The 26,835-nt window shown below is 37.0% G+C and overlaps 1 protein-coding gene across 9 annotated transcripts in view; it reads right to left on the reverse strand.

Annotated features, from left to right (window-relative positions):
• Positions 1-26,835, reverse strand: part of CDK19 (cyclin dependent kinase 19) — a 190,643-nt gene that overhangs the window by 103,178 nt on the left and 60,630 nt on the right. For 8 of the 9 annotated variants that reach the window (XM_049654166.1, XM_049654165.1, XM_049654173.1 and 5 more), the window contains one exon: positions 15,151-15,226. In XM_049654166.1, the coding sequence (XP_049510123.1) occupies positions 15,151-15,226 (76 nt within the window). Of the gene's footprint in view, positions 1-15,150; positions 15,227-19,455; positions 19,527-26,835 lie in introns of all 9 variants that reach the window. The other variant, XM_049654170.1, reaches the window with a different exon arrangement.

The raw sequence follows: 26,835 nt of genomic DNA on the forward strand, positions 1-26,835 counted from the left end.
GGATAAGCCTTAGTAATTTACAAAGTCATTCGAGATGGCCCCCGCGTAACACTAACATTCCTACCTCCAACTCTTCCTCTCGACCCAACCATATTAGACTTCTTTTGTTCCTGTAATGCCTCAAACTCTGTAGCTTTTATTTTGTGTTTTTTAGACTACTAGTATTTTATTGAGGGATGATTTACTTACAGTAAAATGCATAACTCTTAAGCGATCGGCTTGAATTCTGACAAACATATACAGCTATTTAACCATCAACCAGATCAAGACAGAATATTTCCATCACCCTATAAAGTTCCCATGAGCCCCTTTCCACTCAACCCTTCCCCCAACTCCAAGCAACCACAGTCCGATTTCTATCACAATAGATATTTCTATCATTCCTGAATTTCATAAAATGAGATCATACGCATATGTATTCTTTTGCGTCTGGTTTCTTTTATCCAACTTAACATTTCTGAGATTTATCCATGTTACTGTATCAGTTTTCTTTTTTCCAGTTGAGTAGTAATCTTCTCTATAGATATACTATAAACTGTTTATTCATTTTCCTATTGATGGACATTTGAGTTATTTTCTGATTGGGGCTATTATGAATAAAGCTGTTAGGAACATTCTTTACAAGTATTCTACACTCATAGGTGTTATTTTTCTTGGATATATACACCTACAAATGGAACTGCTCGCTCATACAATAGGTATATGTATAAATTCATCAGAATCTGCCAAATTTTTTTACCAGAGTGGCTACACCATTTTATGCTTTCACTTGTACCAGTTACTCCAATATGGAGGATATCTCCCCAACAACAGTATAATCACTCTTCTGAATTTTAGCCATTCTTTCATTTTTTCATCAACATAATATATTTATAGTGTTCAAAAACAAAACAACATAGCAGAGACTATAATTAAACAGTCCTCTGATCCACCCCTCCCCTTCCCTATATTCAACTACTTTTAACTTTTTCTGGTTTGGGTTCTCTTGATTATTTCCTATTTCTAAGTATTTATTATCACCATAGTGACTTACCAACTTTAAACATTATTGATTTTCTGATATTTTCAGATGGAACTACAGTTCACTTACCACCTCCCATCTCCATGTTCTCTCTCCATCTTCTTATACTCAGGTGATCCATTTTAGTTCATCTACTGTTACTTAAAAAATTATCCTTAACACCAATTTTTTGTTTCAGCTTTGGATACTACCTTTATTATTCCTACATTACTGAAGGTGACCCTAGTTACTGCAGTAAATAAAATAAACCCCAAAATTTCAGTTGCTTAACACAACAGAAATTTGTATAATGATGTTATACTAATTAACTAGACAGGCTTAAAAGAATTAAAACAGTATGCTTCTCCACAGTTGTTCATAAAGAAAACTAAGAGCATGCAAGCCCACTCTGTCTCACTTCTGGGCCTTCCTACATATTGTTTCCTCAGGCCAAATGCTCTTCCCCACTCCCTCCTTCTTCCTTTACCCAGCCAGCTCCTATGTGTCTTTCAGACTTATACTACCACAAAATCACTCTGGAGTCCTCCCAGAATCCCAAGAATGGGCTAGGTGGTCTTCTGGCACTCTGTGTTTAACTGTCATAGCATTGATTACATATTGCTGAAATCTGTGTTTTCTTATCCGTCTCCTCCAAAACTAAACTTTTTGAGGGAAAGGGAAGATTTCTCTTCACTACTTTTTCCTCAGTACTTACACAATGCCTCGATTCCAACAGATACTCAAGTATTTTGTGAAAAATCAAAGTTATTTGAATAATTATTCATATAAATATTATTTCTATTATTTATCCACTAAATCACACATGTATAAGGGAAGGAGAATCAAAATGGATCCCACAGGGCGCCTGGGTGGCTCAGGAGGTTAAGCGTGGGACTCTTAATATTGGTTCAGGTAGTGACCTCACGGTCATGGGATCAAGCCCTGAGCCACAGAGAGCATGAAGCCTGCTTGGGATTCTCTCTCTCTGCCTCTCCCCTGTTTACGCTCTCTCTCACTCTCTCAAAATAAATAAGTAAATGTTAAAAAAAAAAAAAGAATGGATCCCAAATTTTAGATAATACAAACAGTCCACAAAATTTAATTTTATATTTCAAATAATAATTAGCCTAAGCAGAAAGTTTAAAATCTACTACTGGGAAAACATCAGAACAAACACCACAGCCTTCAACTGTTAATACTGTTAAAGTAACAAATGGAAATAAACTGTTGCATTTATTTAATAATTTATTAAGAGCCCACTTTGTGTCAAGCACTGTACTAAACAGATTCCAAAGATTCAAAAGGGAATATATCAGACACAATCTCTGACCTAAATATTATGAAGGCAGAGCAAATCTATACTAAAAATACCTTTAAAATGCTAACGTATGAACAACAACAAAACCCCGCAATAACGAAAATCTCAATTCCAAAAAGTCCAATGGCTGGTTAAATTTTTGTTTTCAAAAAAGCATTTCAAATTATTAATTAATAACTTAATTGAGCAATTGTTTATGTAATGAAGAACTTTCTCGTGCTTCTGGGAAGTTTTTGAGTATGAACCTACATACCTTACATAACTGGGCAGATAGGAAGACAGCCCTAGATAAGAAGAAGAAAAACAGATAAAACAAGTACAAACAGTCTTTGTGGAATCGCAAACAGCTACAGTCATGGAACAGACCTGCTATTAGCAAATGGTAGAAAAAAAAGATGGAAAATACCTAAGAAGTAAGGCAGAAATAAAAAGAGGAACAACAAATGGGAGAAGCTATAGGAGAAAGAGAAGTGAAATGAAACAGCCAAGACGAGATAAAAATATTTAGCATACAAATAAGCTTCACACTTACATTCTGGATTCAAGGTAAGAATCTGGGGAACAATTAGAATTTCTTTCCAGAATCTCCTACTGAATTGGGAAGCCCACAAGGTAAGCAATTTACAGATACCACCGTATACATTTAGCACAAAACAAAAAACAATGGTAATTCAAAGGTACCCCAAACCACATGTGTATCACACCTCAATTACATACATGGTCCACAATTAGGTATGCATCTCGGATCTGATTAGCATTTAGATATTATCATAAAAATGCCTGATTCTTAATAGACGTAAATATGTTATTTCATTATAAATTACTTTCTTCACCTTTTTTTATAATAAAGGAACATAATCATTTTTTAAATTACACATGAAAATAGGTTATGTCATCTATGAATTTCAGTTCAGGGTAGTAAAGGGAACTATAGAATAATTCTTATAAAGGGAAAATTAGGTCAGCTGGGATTGAGAAACACTGCTATAGTTACTGGACAACAAGGTATGTGTATCTTTACTAGAAAAACTGTTTTCCCCAGTGTTGTAATAATTTATAATTTTACTAGCACTGTATTACAGTTCCAGTATTCCAAATCATTGCAAATACTGGATACTGTGGGCAATCTGGTGGGCAAAAAAGTATATCTTATTGTGGTTTTAGTTCCTATTTCTCTGACAATATAATTGAGTATCCTTTTTATTTATTGGCCATTAATGTTTCACTTTTTTTTTAAGTTCTCATTTAACTTTTTAGCCTCTTTTTCCATTGGATTAAAAATACCTAACTTTAAGAATTCTTTCTGAGGGGGAATGAATTAAAGTGAACACCATGCCAGCAATATCCAAAGAGCAAAACCACAAATAAAATTAGGCTTATTAATCAGATCATTTTAATAAAAGGTGGTATGCACACTTATCAGAAAGACAGACAATCTGGAAGGAAAAAAAGCTTCTATTTTTTAAATTAGAACTTAATTATAGAGGAAAAAAAGTGATAAAACAGCTTATACTCAAACCTCAGTTGCTTACTACACTGCAAATAAGATTTTCAAATATCTTTTTCTTTTCTTGATATAATTTTTTAAAATGTCTTTTAATGTTTTTATTTATTTTTGAAGGAGAGAGAGCATGAGTGGGGGAGGAATAGAGAGAGAGGGAGACACAGAATTTGAAGCTCTAAGCTGTCAGCACAGAGCCCAATGTGGGGCTCGAACCCACAAACTGTGAGATCATGACCTGAGCCGGAGTTGGATGCTTAACCGACTGAGCCACCCAGGTGCCCCTTTTCTTGATGTAATTTTAATAAAGAATACCTAGCATGTTCTTGGGCAAATTTTAATCCTCTGGCAATTATTTTGTTTCAAATGCTAATTTACTTTCAACTATCTGAATGCTATATTGTCTAACAATATCAGTAAAATCTGTAAACTGTAGAATTTCCAATTAATTAAAACAAATGTCTTCTAAGAAAAGTAGTCTATTCAAAGTTGCTCTTTGAGTATGCTCAAAAACTTGTAAAGCAACATTTATGTTCTATCAGTTTATCTCATTCCCATTACATGCTGCCCTTTATAATAAAATAGAATTATCTGCTTTTGAACAATAATCTCCATCCTTTCAAAATACAGTCTATTAACTCTAGCTTGTATCTGTTCAAGTTCTACTTTATCTTGACTTTGCAACATTCTGATTGGTTTTTTTTTTGGTCATTTAAGTCAAAGACCTATATTAAAAATGTGAACAGCTTATGTCACCAGAAAAAGAGATATAAAGCTAAAGGAACAGAATAATGTGAGACTATGTCATTATGATAATCCAGTGGTACTTGAAGTAACTAAACTCCTTTACCTAATTATGCTAACTTCTTTGCGGCTTTCCCCTGTTTCTGATGCCTATCACTTTAGATTACCCTGTTCACTAGCTCTCTCCACTGACTCAAGACAGCTCCTGACTGGCCAGGGACCTCCATTCCTCATTTACCTGGTTACTACCCGAAACCCCACCAGCTGCCAGGTCCCCTGGACTGCCTTAGCTCCCTCATTATCCCCTCCCTCCTTTTTTCCTCCCAGGCAAAACCCTTGTTCCCAGTCCTCACTGCTTGGATAACACAATTTCTATTCTTGCCTCTGGCTGCTGTAAAACTCCACAACCTCTGACTAATCTTCTCCAATCCCTACTCTAGTTTCTAATGCCTCAGACCCCTGGCCAGTGACTTGGACCTGAAGAGCCTGTTTCCATTTAGAAAACTATGACAAGACACAGCCTGACGTGTAAGATTTTAATTATGAACATGTTTCTCCACCGAAACAATAAGTAGTTCTCGTACTGCAGTACTAGAGTACTATAACTCAGTTACCTATAGGCTAAACAGGTTTTGGTGTGGTAGGCTGGTAACCTGGGCATGATTTTTATCAGTGTTCCCTGAGGCAAAAGGCATTTCAAACAACCGGCTTAAAAATAAAGCCTTCCACCTTCCCCAAAATACCAGTTCTATATTCTCTCAACAAGCAACACTATGTTACAAAGAGTCGTAATCAATTTCCGTTAATGAAATACTGGAAGGAATGGAGGGGAGGGAGGGAGGCAAAACTGTATCTGCTGCTATAAGTATATTGTAAATATAATTCAGCATTCACAGACCACAATAAAGTAACTGAATTTTTAAGGGCATATTTACTGGCCCTCTACTTATTATTGATTTAAGCTAAGGCCACCAACAACTTCCTTTTCTATCACATTAACAAATTCAATTTTAGAAAAAGGAGGAACCCTAACCTTCACTGAAACTGATTATGAACCAAAAGGCTTACGTGCTTTAATTTATCTTTACTACAGTTCTGTGATACTAGGTACCATTAATCCCATTTTAGACATGAAGAAACTAAGGTCCACAGAAATCGGATACATTGACAGTTGGTTTATAGGATTAATAATTTTTATTAGGCCAAAAAAGAAAAGAGAGATTAGATGTTTAATTTCAAATCCAAATAAATCAGAATAGTCTGAAGGGTGAATTAGAAATAAAATTATAAATTAGACGTATTTTAACCCAAAAGTTTGGGTGCATTGTGCACCACTAAAATGCATACAAGGGTCAGACTCTCTGCTCCCAAAGGCAACTCCTCCCTCCTAAGAACTTTTAAGATTCTTGAACATATTTGGAAAGAAACTCTGTCAAAATACTTTGTGCAATTTAGCTGATATTCCTGTTATAGGATAGAGCTGAGAATGACCTAGAACATTAGCAAGAACCTCAGAGAATCTGAGAAACCCAGACAACCTGTGGACTGTTGTATGGCCCACTTCCTTGGAAACGTCAACCCTAGAAGCAATTCAAGATGTAAGCTGATTCCCTGTTAAAATAGCTTCATCTTTAAATCCCAAGTATACTTAAATGTAATTAATTAAAATGGTTTCATTTCTATAGCTATCTAGAAAATGGGTCCTTGTACTAAGGGCCACTTGCCCAAGATGTTCAAAAGTAATGGTGAAGTCTAGACAGGACTCCAAGTCTACCTGAATCCAAAGTCCGTATTCTCTCTCACTTTACAATCTGAAACCAAAGGCTTAGGTCTTAAAATACTGTGTTTTCCTACGTCGATTTCTTATTCTGAATCCAGAATTACCAAATTTATGTTAAATTTTATAATTTCGTATTTTCTACAGTAATACATTTTAAAACTTAAATGTATAGCCTCTCACAAATAATCCACTTTGGGAGCACCTGGGTGGCTCCATTGGTTAAGCATCCGACTTCGGCTCAGGTCATCATCTCATGGTTCATCTCATCTCACTGGTGGTGCAGAGCCTGCCTGGGGTTCTCTCTCTCCCTCTCTCAGCCCCTCCCTCACTCTCTCAAAATGGATAAACTTAAAAAGTAATAGTAATGAGGTGCGTAGTTGTCTCACTCTTTTTTTTTTTAATTTTTTTTTTTTTTCAGTTTATTTATTTGAGAAAGAGTGCATGTGCAAGTGGGGAAGGGGCAGAGAGGGAGGGAGAGAATCCCAAGCAAGCTCCGCTCTGTCAGCGCAGAGCCCGACCCAGGGCTGGATCTCACCAACCGTGAGATCAAAACCTGACCTGAAACCAAGAATCAGACACTCCGCTGACTGAGCCACTCACCTGCCTCTAGATGATTATGACAGATGATCATGTTAAAAATCTACTGGGAAAAAAAAAACAAAACAACTTTCTACCCTTAGTGGTTTTCACAAAAAAATTTTAATACTATACTTTGACTTTGTCTCCCTCATAGAAAGGGTCAAATACCTGAATTACACATCTATTTGCACAAATCTATACTTCTATCGAGCTGGACATATATTTAAGGAAAAAATCTGTATTCTGTACAACATAAAAGCACCTGAGATGATATAATTAAAAAATCTTAATGACAATAAGCAGCTATTTCTCGACTTTCAATATATGAAACTTAACTAAATAGTTTTAAGTTTAACAAAAAGAGTGGGCCTGGGTGGCTCAGTCATTTAAGCGTCCGACTTCGGCTCGGGTCATGATCTCACAGTTTGTGGGTTTGAGGCTCACGCCTGGCTGCACGCTGGTGATGTGAGTCTGCGTTGAATTCTCTCTCTCCCTCTCTCTCTCTGCCCCTCCCTCACTTGTGCTTTCTTTCTCTCTCTCAAAAATAGATAAACTTGAAAACAAAAAAGTTGATGAAAAGAAATATTTTAGTAAGAATTGCAGCCTTACCCATAGACATGTTAAAGTTTCTCTCAAGGAATCCCCAGCAAACACACATTTTATCAATTCCAATTCATAAAGTTAAGAAAGCAAAAGCTTGGGGCGCCTGGGTGGCTCAGTCGGTTAAGTGTCCGACTTCAGCTCAGGCCATGATCTCATGATCCGTGAGTTCGAGCCCCGCGTCGGGCTCTGGGCTGATGGCTCGGAGCCCGGAGCCTGCTTCCGATTCTGTGTCTCCCTCTCTCTCTGCCCCTCCCCTGTTCATGCTCTGTCTCTCTCTGTCTCAAAAATAAATAAACGTTAAAAAAATTTTTTTTAAGAAAGCAAAAGCTTATTCCTTGATGACAGGGGAGAGCTCCAGGCATTCCACTGAGGTTTACATAGTGGCCGGTTACATCACCAGCGTGGCAAGGGAGGTGAAGAAATGGTGGCAAGTCTTTTAACTGCCACTCCACCATGCCTGCTCTGTGCTAGGCAGGGGCAGTCCACCTGTTACCAGTCATCAGGAGAGCATCAATGCTGGGGTGCCAGTGGTTACATACGCTCTGGAAAAAACTATACAGAAATGAATGAGGAAGTGGCAAACGAAAACCAGCAGTCAGAAAGACAGCAGTCTGACAGGAAGTCAGGTTTTCTCGAGTTCTCTTCCTGCCTCAGCCAATGCCCTCTGCCCTACTTCCCCTGACTAATTTTCCTTTAAGTCTGTCTTCACTTTCTTTCAGAACATCTCAATATTTTGAAGAGTACTCATGAGGGTTTTTTTTAAAGACTGTATTTATTTTTAAAAATGTTTATTTATTTTGAGAGAGACAGAGTATGTGTATGCAAGTGGGAGAGGGGCAGGGAGAGAGGGAGAGAGAGAATCCCAAGCAGACTCTGTGCTGTCAGTGCTGAACTCAACGCAGGACTCAATCTCACGAACCATAAGATCATGATCTGAGCCAAAATCTCGTTGAAACCTTAACTGGCTGAGCCACCCAGGCACCTGAAGATTTTATTTTTAAGTAATGTCTACACCCAACATGGGGCTCGAACTCACAACCCCAAGATCAAGAGTCGCATTCTCTACTGACTGAGCCAGCCAGCTACTCCCTCGGGAGTTAGATTTTTAAATCTTTCTTACAGCCCACAGAACCTAGTATGATGAGTAAATGTTCTACCAATTTATTTTGATAGTTGAAATTTACCTTTGTATCACTCCAGATAAAATTACATGTTATATAAAATTAATGGAATCTCCACTCTTATGGGGGAAAAAAATCTTCTATATTTTTGCAAAGAAAAAAAGTCTAGAAGACTATACACAAAATGTTAATAGTGAGTATGTCTAACTTAGCATAATAGATGCTTTCAACATGCTTTTCCCATACTGTCTGAGAATTTTATCTTCTTTCTTTTAAGTCTATTTATTCAAGTAATCTCTACCCCCAATGCAGGGCTCAAACATACGACCTGGAGATCAAGAGTTGCATGCTCCTTAGACTGAACCAGCCAGGCACCCCCTGTCTGAGAATTTTATAATGAACATATTTGAATTTCATAACCAGGAAGCAAATTAATGAGATGTGAATTAATGGCACTCACCACATTTCTAATCCAGCAACCTTATGATTACATAAGACACAAAGGTAATAAACTTTACATTAGAACTTCCCTTTAATCTCAGGCTAAAAATGTTAATGTTCACATGTTCCTGATATGTCCATCACCCAGAATTACTCCCTGTGATGGCATATCATAAACTGGAAGCACTATACACAAGTACAAATAAGGTTCAAATGAAATTTAAATGTGATATGGCTGGGACGCCTGGGTGGCTCAGTCAGTTAAGCATCCGACTGCGGCTCAGGTCACAATCTCACAGTTCATGAGTTTGAGCCCCACATCAGGCTCTGTGCTGACAGCTCAGAGCCTGGAGCCTACTTCAAATTCTGTGTCTCCCTCTCTCTCTGTCCCTTCCCTGCTCACACTCTATCTCTCTCTCTTTCAAAAATATATAAACATTAAAAAAAATTTTTTTATGTGATATGGCATTCTTTATAAATGAGACTTGAAGTAATAACACATCTTTTAAAAAATTTTTTTATGTTTATTTATTTCTGAGAGAGAGAGAGAGAGCATGAGCAGGGGAGGAGCAGAGAGAAAGGGAGACACAGAATCTGAAGCAGGCTCCAGGTTCTAAGCTGCCAGCACAGAGACTGATGCAGGACTTCAACCCACAAGCCCTGAGATCATGACCTGAGTTGGAGTCAGACACTTACCTGACCAAGTCACCCAGGCACCCAACACATTGTAGTTCTTAAACATCTTCCCATTCTGTACACAATCTTCCAAGTTCATTCCATGGCTGCAAGTTCTTTGACTTCTTTTCTCATCTTCCAACCCTGCTCTCTGAAATTCTATGGACAACAGTTCCACCATTTTGGAGTAATGAGTGAAATGTTCCTAATGTTCTCCACATGAAGAGCCTCTTGCCTATGTGAGACTATATGAACTAGAAAATACTAGGAGTTATATATATCATGGGATAGAGAAGAAAAAAAGCAGAAACAAGCTCTATCTACACTTTAATTTATGGTGTTGTCTACATTCTCCTCCATCTAGCCATCCCTCTTCACCCCTTGACTCTCAACCAGCTTACGCTCTCTGTTCTACCAAGTCAAACAGAAAAATCCAATTCTGCCTTCTTACACTGGGCTGCTAATGAAGAGAACTGTACAATCCTGCAGACTGGTCCCATGACTCACCACCTACTTTAGATGGACTACAATGCTTCTATAATCTTATCTTTGATCAGCAAATTTTCACATATCCTTCATCAATTACCTCAAAGGCTCATCGCTTAACAGCACACCCACAAGAAAGAGGCACACAAAAATGTAACTACCTCATCATCCCCCTAGCAAACTGACATACGTTGACACTATCCTGTCTTCTTTCACTGGAGTTTCAGAAGACAAACTAGCTGTTCCATTTCCTATTCAAGGCCAAGACCTCCAGCTATGCTTGTGATCCACTGGTTTTTACAAATTCCTCATTTACAGACCCTTTACCCACTAATAAACCCATATAGCTTTATTGGTTCTCCCCCAAATTTTAAGCATAGCATTTATGAGCTTTTTTTGTACTACACACCCATGAAACCATCATGACAATCAATATGATGAAGACTTACATTCTCCAAAGACACCTCATACTCCTTTGTAATATTTCCTTGTTTCCATTCCCATCCTCAGGAATCACTGACCTACTATCTACCACGATAGATTACTTTGCATTTTCTCGAATTTTCTATAAATGGAAGTGGGTAGGAAAAATAGAACTATGGGAAAAAAGACTGTTAGCTATGCCCATGTGCAGAGCTGTGGGCATGTCCAGGAAATAGCTAAAAAAGGCTCTAATTTCTCACCTCTTAAGGCTATACCAACACGATATGAAGGCTAGAGCAGAGTCTCAAATTAAACAGCAATAAGTCACCACTACATACCTATTACAATGGTTAATATCCAGAACACAATGCTAGCAAGGATGGAGAGCAACAGGAATTTTCATTCATTGCTGGTGGGAATACAAAATGATAGAGCCACTTTGGATGATAGTTTTGTGGTTTCTTACAAAAGTACACAAACTCTTTCCATACAATCCAGCAATTGTGCTCTTGGGGGTTTACCCAAAAGAACTGAAAGTTATGTCTACAAAAAGCCTGCACACAATGTTTACAGCAGCTCTACTCATAATTGCCAAAACTCGGAAGCAACCAAGATGTATTTCAGTAGATGAATGGATACACAAATTATAGTACACCCAGACAATGGAATATTATTTAGTGCTAAAAAGAAATGAGCTACCAAGCCATGAAAAAGATGGAGGAACGTGAAATGTCCATTACCAAGTCCAAGAAGCCAATCTGAAAAGGCTACACTCTATGATTCCAACTATATGACATTGTGGAAAAGACAAAACCTGAAAATAGTAAAAGGATCAGTAGTTTCCAGGGGCCAGGGAGGGGGTGGGGGGAGGTATAGGATAAACGGTAGAGCATAAATGATTTTTAAGGCAGTGGAACTATTCTGTATGCTACAATAATGGAAGATACATATCATTAAACATTTGTTTAAACCCACAGAACATACCATACCAAGAGTGAACCCTAATGTAAACTATGAATTCTGGATATCAACATAGGTTCAACAATTATAACAAATGTACCACTCTGGTGGGGGATATTGATAATGAGGTAGGCTATGCATGTATGGAATAGGGAATATATGGGAAATCTCTAGACTTTCTACTCAATTTTGCTATAAACTTAAAACTTCTCCAAAAAATAAAGTCTGTTAAAAAGAAACATATGGCAGGGTACCTGGGTGGCTCAGTCAGTTGAGTGTCTGACTCTTGGTTTGGGCTCAGGTCATAATCCTAGGGTCATGGGATTGAATCCCACATTGTACACTATGCAGAGCAGGGAGTCTGCTTGAGGCGCTCTCTCTCTCTCTCTCTCTCTCTCTCTCTCTCTCTCCCCCTCTCCCTCTGTCCCTCTCCCCAGTTCATGCTTGTTCTCTCTCCCTCTCTAAAAGAAATTTAAAAACAAGAAGAAGAAAGAAGCATATGGCAATCTTGGAGTTGAAAAGTACAATAACTAAAATAAAAATTTCAGCAGCATATTGGAGTTGGCAGAACAAAGAATAAGCAAACTTGAAGGTAAGCAATATAAAGTATCTGTATGATAAATAGAAATATATAATTAGGAAAAATAAACAGAGCCTCTGAAACCTATAGGACACCATCAAGCCTATAAACGTGTATATGATGGGAGTCTTAAGAAGAAAGGAGAGAAAGAAAGAGGCAGAAAGAACATCTGAAGAAATGATGGCTGAAAACTTCCAAAATTAGATGAAAAACAGTAATCTACACATTCAAGAACTCAACAAACTCCAAACAGAATCTACACTTACACACATATAATCAAACTGTCAAAAGACAAAAAGAGAATCTTGAAAGCAACAGGAAAAATAACTCCTCATGTACAAGAGATTCTCATAAAATTAACTAGTGACATCTCATTAGAAACTATGGAGACCAGAATGCAGTGGGTTAATATAGCCAAAGTGATGAGAAAAAGACTGTCAAACAAGAATTCTGTATCCAGCAAAACTATCCTGCAAAAAATCAAAGGTGAACCAGGTGAGGAAGGAAAACAGAAGAAGCAATTATGACATTCCCAAATACAAAAATGAGAGACAATTCATCACTAGCAGATCTGTTTTATAAAAATATACTAAATGGAGACCTTCAGTTAAAATGAAAGGACTACAGACATTAATTCACCTACACAGAAAATAAAGAGCTCTGGTAAAGAGGAAAACATGGATTAAAAAAAAAAAAAGCACAAACATATTTTTGTTTGTAACTTTTTTTTCTTCTGTATGATTGAAAGACAACTACATAAAGTAATAATTATACAACTGTGTTAGCAGGCTTATAATGTCCAAAGAAGGATGTATGCACTTAGCCACTACATAATAACATCCATGTTAAACTTGTGTCAAAATCACTATCACATTGGGGCTAGGTCACTTAGGTAGTGATAAAATACTATTCAATCTAGAAACTACATACTTTCTGAAGGTCTTTTAAGCAAATTCTCAATAAAAATATGAAGACTGTGAGGGGTCATGCTTTTCCAGCTTCTGCACAGCAAAATAAACAATCAACAAAATGAAAAGGCAATGTACAGAATGGGAGAAAATATTCGCAAACCATACATCTAATAAAAAGTTAATGTCCAAAATATATCAGAAACTCCAACTCAATAGCAAAAAAGAAAGAAAAAATAGGCAGAGGAACTAAACAGACATTTTTCCAAAGACAAAATGCAAATGGCCAACAGGTATATGAAAAGGTGCTCAATATTGTTAATCATCAAGGAAGTGAAAAGCAAAACCACTTCACACCTGTATAATGACTACCATCAAAAAGACAAGAGAGAACAACTGCTAGTGAGAATGCAGAGAAAAGGTAACCCATGGAGTCCTCATCATAGAGAAGTCTCTGTTTCAAAAAGAACATCTACAACTGGGTTCTCACTTCCTAATAATTAATACCTTACATATCAGGGGTTTTTTTCCCAATGAACTCAGAAGAAGTGAACTCATGTTATACTCAATTATGGTACAATAAAATAGCAAAATTGCACACCATATTCATATTGGTTGAGATAATAATGTTTAGGATTTTAGAAAATTAAAAATCACTTACCAAATGCTTATTCTGATAGGCCATTACAAATACCACTTAATAGCTAACAGAAAACTGCCAACTTGGAATTTTTTAAACAATATACTCTGAAGCAAACTCAGGATCATGGACTGCCAGTAGAATTTTTTTATTGTTTATTCATTTATTTATTTAGCAAATATTTATGGACCACCTGCTATATGCCAAGCACTACGGTAGGAACTGAGGATGAAAAGACAGAGTCCCTGCCCCTTAAAGTGTGCACAGTCTAGTGAGAAGTTCCCATTCCGAAAGCAAAGAGTTTATGGCTAGAAGAGACTTTATAATTCCCTTATTTCACAAATAAGGAAACTGGCACTCATAGCTAATTAGCCATGCAGGCCAACAGACACTTAGGTCTACAGATTTCCTGCCTCATGTGTTCTTTGCACTACACTTTTCTTTGACCAAGAGTGATGATGGAGTACATCCATTTGCGTAATAAGAAACATGCAACTGTGGGCAGCATACGCAAGTCACCAAATTAGAAACAGAAATACCTAATGGATATAGACAATATAAATATTTAACAATTTAGAGACAAAAATCCCTAATAGATGCGTTATGATAAAGTCCCAATAAGAAACTGAAGAACTAAAATAAGAAAGAACTAAAATAAGATAATATAATAGTAAGCCTTCTAAGTCATAATTATGGTTTTCCCTCTGTTTACTGATCTGTCAAATGGGCATATTAAAAGTACTTATTTCATATGATTGTTGTGAAAATTAAATTAATTAATTAATACTTGAACGCACTTAGTAAGCCTGGTACCTATTGAATACTTAGTAAATGTTAGGTATTCTTATGGACAATCATTTCTTAAACGCACAAGTATGTCATATAAAGACAAAAAAAAAAGAAATGATCTTTCTTTAAGAAATTATCCTATTATTATGATAGTCTTATTTTTCTAGTCTTAGATTTCTAGTAAAATCTAGTACTAAAACATGTATTTCAGAAAAAATATTTTATATGCACAATATCTAATAACGTCACTCCTTTCTCTATAAACATACATATATATCAGTCCTAAAATTATAAGGAAAATGGACATTAAATTATTAATTTAAATTATTAATTATATTCATTCATAATTTAAATTAATGAAATCATCATTTAGTTCAGTATTCCCAATATTATAAATCCTAAATATCATTAAGAGAATGTTTAAAGATAACTTTCAAGTAATTAAAAAGTTTATGCAACTTTTCTCATATAAAACATCATTAAGCTAATTGACATCTTTGAAATAACTATGCATGGAATACATCAATGAAACTATTTTATATTAATATCACTCATCATCCAATATCCATAACAAAATAAATAACATATTGATATCCACTTACTGCAATCTCTCTACAAGCCGACATGGATATTCCTGTGCCTTCAATTTGCTTCAATGCATATTCCTTTTCATCTTTTCTGCATATGAACAAAAAAAATTATTTTTTCTAAACATTATTTTTAGACTCAAAATTATAACTACAAAAACAATAAAAATGCACTAGTCTCTCAGTGATATGTAAACACTCTCACTCTGCATGCACTGCTTACTGCCTCTGATAATATTTCAACTACAGAAATATGAAATACCAAAAAAAAAATAATTCATGTCACAATGAAAACACTAGACAGAGCCAAAATACAAAATTCAAAATTGAAACAGGATACTAAACACAGCACTAGTTTCAAAAAGTAAACAAGCATAAATATAAACTCAAGCATATTGCAAGATAATTCTACTGCTGTCTTAATTATCTGGAATCTATGAAAGCATTCTGTTATAAACATTAACTGCAAAAATAAATGATAGATGCAAACTTCTATATTTGTTTAAAGTAACTTTATAGTATAAGATCTATTTAATAGGAAGGAAGAACTATAGCCATTTGGACACCCTAGTTCTAACCTAGGATAGGGGGCATTCAAAAGCCATAAGACCTCAACCAAAAGCCTTGGAAAGACTTTAAAACTCTAGCCACCAACATCTCATTCTCACGAACTCCAGGAAATCCTAGTAGTTACAGCGAATTTTCCAAATAATGTAGGTAGGTTTAGGAATTCTGGGAAATGCCAGTAGTTACCAGGGTGCTCAACCAAGGGAAGACAGCAGTTCAATAATGGTGATACCCTCCATGAAAAAACAGTATCACATGAGCGGCCAGAGAACACAATATCCATGGGGTATTGACACCAGAACCAGCCACAGCGAAATGTCAAAAACGTGGTTCATATTGTGGGTTGTTCTAATAAAAGTATTGTCTGTGCCCTCTGAGTTTTGTCTTTGATTATAGTGGAGCCTCAACAAGCTTTATCATGTCATGATGGTTCTCTCAAATGATAGCACCTAAATGGTGCCACCTTGGTCCTATGTACCTATTCCTTATTTTCCCCATTCTGTGTTTACTAGCAGATGAAGCAGTTTAAGAGGTTTTTGATAATATGCATTTTAAAACATCATTTTACGCGCCTTTTAAAGATTTTCACAATCATCTATGTTTTGGGCAAATAAGTGAATTATAGTTACTTCCTCCCATAATCCGTTTGAAAATTACATCCATTTTTCTTCCACTATATGGCATTCAGGAAATAATTAAGCCTCATTTTAACAAACAGAAAACACACCAGATACATCAACAGAATAGACTGTTATGCAATTATTAAAACAATAATCATGACTGTCATCAGAAACATGGAAAATGTTTACTATTTGTGAGAAAACACATATTCTACCATATAAAAATATACATATATATAGACATATGCTGAAAATGATATAAAAAATGAAAATCAGTTGTGTTGAATGTAGGAACTTAAGCTAATTAACTTTCGTGCTAATGTTATATTGTCTTTTAAATCAGAATTAGAGGGAAAAAGAAAAAAGCCAAAATAATTTGACCCTCTGAAAACAGTCCCCTATTAAAACAGTCTTCAGTATTTTCAAAGTAATATCTTAGTCATGTTTTAAAAAGCAAAGTGAAAACTAGGGAATGTTTAAGTGATCATTTTATCGTTTTCCTCTATCCTGTTTCCTCCAAACATAAAGCTAGACTTTTTTCAGACCAGCCAGAAGCCACTAAGAAGTACACACAGCAGGTGACTGAATGTAATTAAAGCCAAATGTCCCCACCACCTTAAATGTATGTGTGGGTATGTGTGGGCATGCGTGGAGAACACTTATATCTGAGATGCTTAACGCAATGCTTACAATGTGAATTTCACATTTAGTAATTAATTTAACTACCAAGTATATATTGCTAAATATTTAAGAAATGTATTAAATTCTGAAAACAAAATTACATAAGCTTTTTGGCAAAACTTTCAATGAAATCATAATTTTTTTAAACAAAAATATTTCAATCCCCAGTTCCCTAAATGAAGTGCTCCAGAAGCTCATGTAATTGCATGGTTTTATTTTTAATACAGTAAAGAATATTACACAATCTGGATAGGTTATCGTTGCTATGGAAACTATAAGATTTTTTTTTTGCAGTAAGTCAAAAAGTGCAAAATTAACACATCACATTAATGACTTTTGAATTTCACATCCAGTCTGTCAAAAGAATTTGAAAGCTTGAGCAGAAGAAACTGAAGAATGGGCCTTTACTATGAATTATATGGATGGGATCTAGGAACAAACCCGGTAATTATTTCACTTAATAAGTTTAAATATAACTTCCATCTGCTAAATTAGCTAAATACTCAAAGACCTGCAAACTTAAGATTTACCTGCAGCTTTGGAATTGAGGGGGGAAAAAAGTGCGTGTATCCTGACCGTTTCTCTTGTGTATTAACTGTCAGACAGTAAGTGATAATGTGGCACCTCTGAGGTTCAAAGGTTACAAAGAAGTGGCAGAACCCAGCAGGCACATGGGACTCACGTTCACCACTGTACTATGTCAATGCCAGTCTTTGGTCAGATGCCAATAACTTAGTTTTGAAAACTACAGATGCGTCCTTTCCCACAATGCCCACAAACATTTCAATGATTAGCACATGGGGCAGAGAGACTTTATTGCTCTCAGTCGATGGGAGTGTTGCCCCTCTTGGGGACCTTCTCCAAGTGTTGATAATTCATACCCCACAGCTTATGTGTCTCAGACACACATAACATTAAGTATCATAAAGATATAATTTGTTCTTTTATATGACAAGGCTGAAAAGCAGGTGAACCTAGTGAACCTGCCCTGCACTGCTATGACAGCCTGGCTTTTAGAGGCAGCTTACTTCTTTCTTAAAAGCATGTCAACATTACTTTTACTTTTAAATAAAATACTTTATTATTGGGGTGCCTGGATGGCTCAGTCGGTTGAGCGTCCGACTTCAGCTCAGATCATGATCTCACAGTTTGTGAGTTCGAGTCCCGCATCAGGCTCTGTGCTGACAGCTCAGAGCCTGGAGCCTGCTTGGGATTCCACGTCTCCTCTTCTCTCTGACCCTCCCCTGCTCATGCTCTGTCTCTCCGTAATAAATAAACGTTAAAAAAAATTTATAAAAAAATAAAATACTTTATTATTTACTGTAATAAATACAGACAAAGCAATTGTAAAATCTTCAGAGAAACTGCTTTCTAAATTTTAGTGCACATTAAGTATTATGGTTAGAGTAACTACTTATTGAAAATAATCAAAGGAAAAAATTTTTAAAAAAGGGGGGGGGGGAGGCGGGCACTGGCGTCTCTCAAGTGGTTAAGTATCTGACTGCAGCTCAGGTCATGATCTCCCGGTCCGTGAGTTCGACCCCTGCATCAGGCTCTGTGCTGCAGCTTGGAGCCTGGAGCCTGAAGCCTGCTTCAGATTCTGTGTCTCCCTCTCTCTCTGCCCCTCCCCACTCATGCTCAGTCTCTGTCTCTCAAAAATGAATAAATGTTTTAAAAGATTAAAAAAAAAAAAAAAGAAAAAAGAAAGGAGGTTACTAAATAAATCCAGGAAGAATCAAAAATATATAAATCTTGGGGCACCTGGGTGGCTCAGTCGGTTAAGTGTCTGACTTCGGCTCAGGTCATGCATGATCTCACTGTCTGTGGGTTCTAGCCCCACATCGGGCTCTGTGCTGACAGCTCAGAGCCCGGAACCTCCTTCAGATTCTGTGTCTCCTCCTCTCTCTGCCCCTCCCATGCTCATGCTCTCTGTCTCTCAATAATAAATAAATGTTAAAAAAAATTAAAAAAATATATATATATATATAAAAATCTGTAACATAAACACGGATATATTTAATATGTAACTTTTTAAATTTAAAGACATTTCTTCTATATGGCTGTAATGTATATCAAAACCATGTGGGCTTCGCTCTCAGTAGTGACAAAGAAAAACAATTATTCAACAGGAACATTATGTAATAACAAAATAGAAAAACAAATTTGGCAGAGACTGCAATTCTATTAAATTTTCCATCAGAGACACTATGTTCTGGAAAACCCGTGATGCAAGCAATTCTATAGTTAGTAGAAAATATAAGAAGCACGTATTTGCACAAATTATAGAAACTGTTGTCTTAAAATGAAAGCTTTGTCCCAGGCAGAAAACCAGGCTCAGTAGAATTTAAATGTAATTCAGGGAAGAATTTCTCAAGCCTAAAGAAGCAAGTTCAGGAACATCTCTTAAATAAAATATTAGGAACTGGTTTAACGAGAAAAGATAGTCTTATACCTTTCGTTCATGTCCCAATTTGGTGGCCAGCCTCCAATCACTTTTAGCAAGGTGAAGCACCATTCAGCAGCCTATATGTACAAGTATAGTTAAGGTCTGGCCAAAACTTTATTTCTTGGCCCAAATCATGGCCCAAAGCTTTTTGATTCCTATCAATAATACTACCAGGGCACCTGGGTGACTTAGTTGATTGAACATCCAACTCTTGATTTCGGCTCAGGCCATGATCCCAGGGTCGTGGGATTGAGCCCCGCATCAGACTCCACACTGAGTGTGTAGCCTGCTTAAAATTCTCTCTCTCTCCCTCTGCGCCTCTCTCCAACCTGTGCTTTTTCTCACTCTCTAAAAAAATAAAAAATAAATAATAATAATAATAATAATAATAATAATAATGTGTCCAGATCAGCCCTGGACCATCTTTGGTCCTAAGGATCTATGACAGACAAAAAAAATTAGAAGCATCTTTTAAGATAAGATGAGGAAATTCAAACTCAAGCAAGGCTGAAATAAAAATTTAAGTCTTCAAACTAACAGAGTTAAATCCTTTTGTTGTTATTGTTTAGAAGGAAAGCCAAAAAAGGCTTACTATTTTAACATCAGCCAACAAACAACTACTGAGTAAATATTATATGTCCCAATATGTGCCAAATTCTAAGGATGAACAAAATTAGAGACTGACTACCCAGACATCATGGAGTTCACAATCTACCTGGAAAGAGATTCTGGGTGGGTAGGAAATATAAACAAATAACTCTGATATGACTTCCACTGTATCCAAGAGGTATGCATAACAGGCACAGAGAGAATGAGAACAGTATTTCTTTCAGAGCTTTAGGGAAGGTAACTTAACTACACAAGTGATGCCTTTAGGAGAGGAGTTTCCCCAGCAGAGAAGTGATGAAGGGGTCAGAGAATTGGAGGCAGAAGTATAGCATGAGAAAAATAACAGAGGAAACTACTAATATTCAGTATGGCTGGAAGCTGGGTCATGATACCAAGGAGCAAGAGAAGGTTAGAAAAGTAAAGGGAAGGGACCCTGTGAGTCCTGCAAAAAAGCCTGTGTTTCATTTATCAACAGTGGGCAGCAAAATGTTTTTAGAACAGAGAAAGTATGTGTTAACAGATCTTTGCTCAGAAAGATAACTGTGGTAACTACAAACTGGTGGCAGAGCAAACATTTGGGAGTTTGCATCAAATGTCCAGATAAGATGAAGAAGCAGATTAGAACAGTAGCAGAGGAGAACAAAATGGACTCAAAAGACATTTCTGAGTCAGAACTGACAGAACTTAGTACAAATTTGATTCTGTAGGTGAAAGGAAGACTCTGAAGACAGATAAAGTTTCCAATTTGTCTAATTATGTAAACAACACCCCCACCCAGAAAAATGATGGCATGAATAAATGGAGACCAGGGAATATCAGATTTTATTGTAAAGACAATGAAAGTCATGTATGAAGATTAATCTTATTAGGAAGGACTGAGATCAGAGGTGTGAAAAACAATTAGGACATTGCAGCAATGTAAGTGTGAGCAGGTAAGGACCTGGAATAGTTTTCTACACCTTAGCTCCAAAACAGGTTTAAGACAACTCTGTTAAACCCTCTTCCTTTTAAAGATGGGGAAGCTAAGCAAGCAGCCAGGAGCAGAGCTGAGACTAAATCTTCCAGTTCCAAGTCCAACACTCTCCATAATAGAGTGGTCACAGTAAGACTGGAGAAGAGAAGGGACACTTGTGACCATCATTCTATTTTGTGTTTGTTTTGTTTTCGTTTTTGTTTTTTTAGAGAGCAAGAGCATGAGTGGAGAAGAGGGGCAGAGGGAGAAAGAAAGAATCCCATGCAGGCTCCACACTCAGCATAGAGCCTGATGCAGGACTTGATCCCACAACCCTGGGATCATGACCTAAGCAGAAATCAAGAGTCGGACACTCAACTGACTGAGCCACCCAGGTGCCTTGTGACAGTCATTGTAAAAAAAATTTAATGTTTATTTATTTTTAAGAGAGAGACAGAGAGAGAGAGTGTGAGTGGGGGAGAGGCAGAGAGAGAGGGAGACACAGAACCCAAAACAGGCTCCAGGCTCTGAGCTGTCAGCACAGAACCCATTGTGGGGCTCATAAACCCATAAACCGCAAGATCATGACCGAAGCTGAAGTCGGATGCTTAATTGACTGAGCCACCCAGGCGCCCCTTGTGATAGTCATTCTAGAAGAGGAATTGGTAGGACCAAATTAATAAGTAATGAAGATGAAGAAGGCTAAAGCAAGAAGTGTGAGGTTCTGGGCTTGGTTGATGATATCATTAATAACAAGACTTGGGCAGATCTTAGAAGGTTCTACAGCTCATTAAGGATTCTTTTAGATAGAAAGAAACTCCAGTGGGGCAACTGGGTGGCTCAGTCGGTTAAGCATCCAACTTCAGCTCAGGTCATGATCTCACGGTTCGTGAACCCAAGTCCCACATCCATCTCTGCACTGACAGTGAGTAGCCTGTTTGGGATTCTCTCTCTCTCTCTCTCTCTCTCTCTCTCTCTCTCTTTCTCTCTCTCTCTCTTTTCTCCCCCCCCCCCCCCCCTTGTGCTCTCTCTCTCTCTCCAAATAAATAAACTTTAAAAAAATGTGTTTTAATAGGGGCACCTAGGTGGCTCAGTTAAGTGTCCGACTTTGGCTCGGGTCATGATCTTATGGTTCGTGAATTTGAGCCCCGAATGGGGCTCTGTGCTGCCAGCTCAGAGCCTGGAGCCTGCTTCCGATTCTGTCTCCCTGTCTCTCTGCCCCTCTTCCACTTGTGCCCTGTCTGTCTCTCAAAAATAAATTAATTTAAAAACCATTTTAAAAAATTTTGATAAAAAACAGAATTCAGATAATGACATCATCGGAAATACAGTATCCAAGATAGTATAGTATTACCAGTTTTTATGAGTAGGTGCTATCAATAAGGCACTCTTCAAACAATATGGCACCTAAGTCTTGCCAACAAATTTTTCTTCAAGAATGCTGACATAAATCAATATCCTATCCCTTTCTTTTAATATATGGTAATTTGGCTTAGCAGATTGAAAGGCTTGCACATCACTCATGGAAAAGAAAAAGATACATGGAATAAAATTTGGAAAAACAAAACCCAAAACAGATCATTTAGTTTTATGTTGGTATCATTCTGAGTGACCCGATACCATTGATTCAGTATTCAGCCAGCCTAATAGTAACAATTCCTTATTTGGAAAGTCTTTCCTTTATAATACCGTTAACATTTTAAAATTTCTTACCATGAAATTTTCCAAAAATGAAAAACAAATGGCAGTGATATTCTATGTATCTGTCTACACAGCTTCAACAATGATCACCACATGGCCAGTCTCACTTCCACTGCCTCCCCTCTTCTTGATTATTTTGCAACAAAACCCGGCATGTCATTCCACTCATAAGTAGTTCAACACCATAATATTTTTAATTATCAGGAGTAGTTTTGTTTAAATAATACACTTAGAAGACGTCTGAAACATTAAAGATCTTGTCAACACAAGTTGCTCTTAATATTTTGTATTCCCCTTATTAATGGAAAATGTCAAATACTACTAGCATCTTCTTTATGCTTTCATCTATCAAATATTTCATCTACTCATTCTCTAAATACCACCAAGATACAATAATAGTCCCCTTATTCAAGTTCAGGACTCTCTTGCAACACAGAAATTTGACAAGAGTGTTTGTTTTTGTTTTGCCTTCATTCTTAGAAAAATTGCCTTTATTTAGGTTCTTTTCTCAACAACCGATTAATGCATCTCTTTCTCTAAAAAAAAAAAATCCTCATTTTATACTATTCCTTCATTTAGAATTCCAATTCAGATAAACATTTACTACTTAATTTAAAGGCTCTAAAATGATAAAATGTCAGAAACTCCTATTACGGCGAATTCTTATTGCTCAGAAGTGATTTTAATTAAAACAGATCTACAGTAATGCTTTAAGATTTAAGGTGTCAAAGTGTTAAGTTTAAAATATAAATAACTGGGACGCCTAGCTGGCTCAGTTGGAAGAGTCGTGACTCTTGATCTGGGGACTGTGAGTTAGAGCCCCATGTTGGGTGTAAAAATTACTAAAAAAAAAAAAATTAAAACATAAATAAGGACTGTATTACATAATTAAGAAAGTAATTATTAGCAAATATTTAGTGTAAACAAAAGCTTTAATATAAGATATTATCTTCCTAAGGAGAATTCATAAATCTCAAGTCATACTTCCTTGCTAGAGTTTAATATGGCAAGTAATGCCAGACTCTCCTTCCAGAAATATTTTACTAAGAATGTGCTATGCGCCAGGCATTGCATTGCGTTGGGCTCTAGGAACAGTAGAAGAACAAGATGATCCTTTCCCTTGTGAACCTTTACACTGAGACACACAAGCAAGTGACACGATCTGATAAGCACTATAGAAGATGAATATGCAAAGCACATCAGATAAAGAATGGAAAGAAGGCTTTGGTTCTGGTGGAGGGGATAGATAGAGGGCTATCAGCTACATAATTTTCAAAGGGAAAATGTGAGTGGACCTTAAGAGATGAGCAAGATTTCATTAAGCAGAGAAGAGGTGCCAGGGCCTTATGGACACCAGAAATGCAGGGACAGTCCGAAGATTAAAATCTAGGCTATATTCAAGAAACTGGCAGGAGACCTGCATAGCTAGAACATAATAGATGAAATAAGAATGAAAAGAACAGAATAGAATTAGCAGAGTCTTATACAGTATGCTTATAAGTTGGCATTTTTACTGTATAATGGGAAGCCATCAGAGGCTTCCAAGCAAGAGAAACATATGATCAAACAGGTATTCTCAACAAGCAGATAGTGTGCAGGATGGATCAGCAGATTTAAAACCAGAGGTTGGGAAAACATTGTAAAAGTTCTGGCAAGCGTTGATAAGGACCAAAATCAGAGTACATATAGTTAAGAATGGAAGGAATGCATGCTAGAGGCATTCCAGAGATAGACTCATCTACTGTGGCCAAATATATATAGGCACACTGTAGGCATTAAAGAAATATTTGATGAGTAAATGTGTATGCACATGTGTGTATGTATATGAGAGAGAGCTGAACAGCCAGAAAAGCAGCTGAAGACCACTGACGTTCCTAGCCAGTGTTGTCACAGTGAAAACAGGGCCATTTATACTATCCCTTCTACAATCCGCCTCCTCAATAAATAATAATACCGACAATGAGCCAGTTTGCAAGTAAAGAATAAATTCATTTTGGACATGGTGATTCTGAAGTGGCTACTGGATAGCCAGAAGAAGATGAACAAAAGGTAATAACAGAAATGGAATTTGGAAAAGAAAATATTACTACACAGGCAACTGTTAAAACCATAGATGTAAATGCGATTACAAGTTGGGGTGCCTGGGTGGCTCAGTCGGTTGAGCGTCTGACTTGGGCTCAGATCATGATCTCATGGTTTGTGAGTTCAAGCCCCATGCTGGGCTCTATGCTGACAGCTCAGAGCCTGGAGCCTGCTTCAGTTTCTGTGTCTCCCTCTCTCTCTGCCCCTCCCCTGCTCGTGTTCTGTCTCTCTCTCTCTCTCTCTCTCTCAAAAATAAACATTAAAAAAAATATTAAAAAAAAAGAAGTAAATGTGATTACAAGAGAAAGTGCCCAGTAGAAAAAAAGAGCTGAAAATGGTGACCATTGCTCTTTCACATCATGGTACCTAATTACCAGGGTAAACTGACAGTGTTCATAGCACAGGTAAAGGGACTCATAGGCTTCCCCTGCTCCAAAACCCGCTGGTGGCCAAAGAACTTAAAGAATTAATAATAGGACCCATAACCCATTGATAGCACCCATGCCCCTGGGGTTGGTAAGCCCTTCTCTAGTAAATGCCACCTTCTAACAGGCTGCAGGAGGAGAAACTTTCAAAAGACCTTGATATTAGGCAAATCTAGATGTGAGACACTCTACAAGAAAATTGTCCTGGCTCCTAAAAAGAAAAAAAAAAAGGTAAAATGGGGAAGGAGTCTATTTAAGACATGTAACAACCAAATATTGTATATGAAAATCTTGACTAGACTGTGGTTCAAATAAAAACAGCTACCCCCGAATAGCCAAAGTAATGCTGAAACGGAAAACCAAAGCTGGAGGCATCACAATTCCAGACTTCAAGCTGTATTACAAAGCTATAATCACCAAGACAGTATGGTAATGGCACAAAAACAGACACATAGGTCAACGGAACAGAATAGAGAAGCCAGAAATGGACCCACAAACGTTTGAGTCCCGCATCAGGCTCTGTGCTGACAAGTTCAGAGCCTGGAGCATGCTTGGGATTCTGTCTCCATCTCTCTAAGCTCCTCCCCAATTCAGGCACGCTCTCTCTCTCTCTCAAAAATAAACATTAAAAAAAAGTTTTTTTAATTAAAAGAAAAAAGAAATGGACCCACAAACATATGGCCAACTAATCTTTAACAAAGCAGGAAAGAATATTCAATGGAAATAAGACACTCAGTTCAGCAAATGATGGTGGGAAAACTGAACAGCAACATGCAGAAGAATGGATCTGGACTATTTTCTTACACCATACACAAAAATAAACTCAAAATGGATGAAAGACCTAAATATGAGACAATAAACCATCAAAATCCTACATGAGAAAATAGGCAACAACCTCTTTGATCCAGCCACAGCAACTTCTTACTTGACACGTCTCCACAGGCAAGGCAAACAAAAGCAAAAATGAACTTTTGGAACCTCATCAAGATAAACAACTTCTGTACAGCAAAGGAAACAATCAGCAAAACTAAAAGGCAACCAAGAGAATGGGAGAAGATATTTGCAAATGACATATCAGATAAAGGGTTAGTATCTAAAATCTATAAAGAACTTACCAAACTCAAACTTACCAAACCCAAAAAACAAATAATCCAGTGAACAAATGGGCAAAAGACAGGAATAGACACTTTTCCAAAAAAGACATCCAGATGGTCAACCAACACATGAAAAGATGCTCAACATAACTCATCATCAGAGAAATACAAATCAAAACACAATGAGATACCACCTCACACCTGTCAGAATGGCTAAAATGGAAAACTCAGGCAACAACAGATGTTGGCGAGGATGCAGAGAAAGGGGAACCCTTTTGCACTGCTGGTGGGAATGCAAACTGGTGCAGCCACTCTGGAGAACAGTATGGAGGTTTCTCAAAACATTAAAAAAGAGAGCCACCCTACAACCCAGCAATTGCACTAGTAGGTATTTATCCAAAGAATACAAAAATGCTGATTCAAAGGGGCACATGTACTCCAGGTTTATAGTAGCACTAACAACAACAGCCAAATTACAGAAAAAGCCCAAATATACATTGACTGATGAATGGATAAAGAAGAT

Source organism: Panthera uncia, assembly GCF_023721935.1.
Source record: "Panthera uncia isolate 11264 chromosome B2 unlocalized genomic scaffold, Puncia_PCG_1.0 HiC_scaffold_24, whole genome shotgun sequence".
NCBI classification, from domain to species: domain Eukaryota; kingdom Metazoa; phylum Chordata; class Mammalia; order Carnivora; family Felidae; genus Panthera; species Panthera uncia.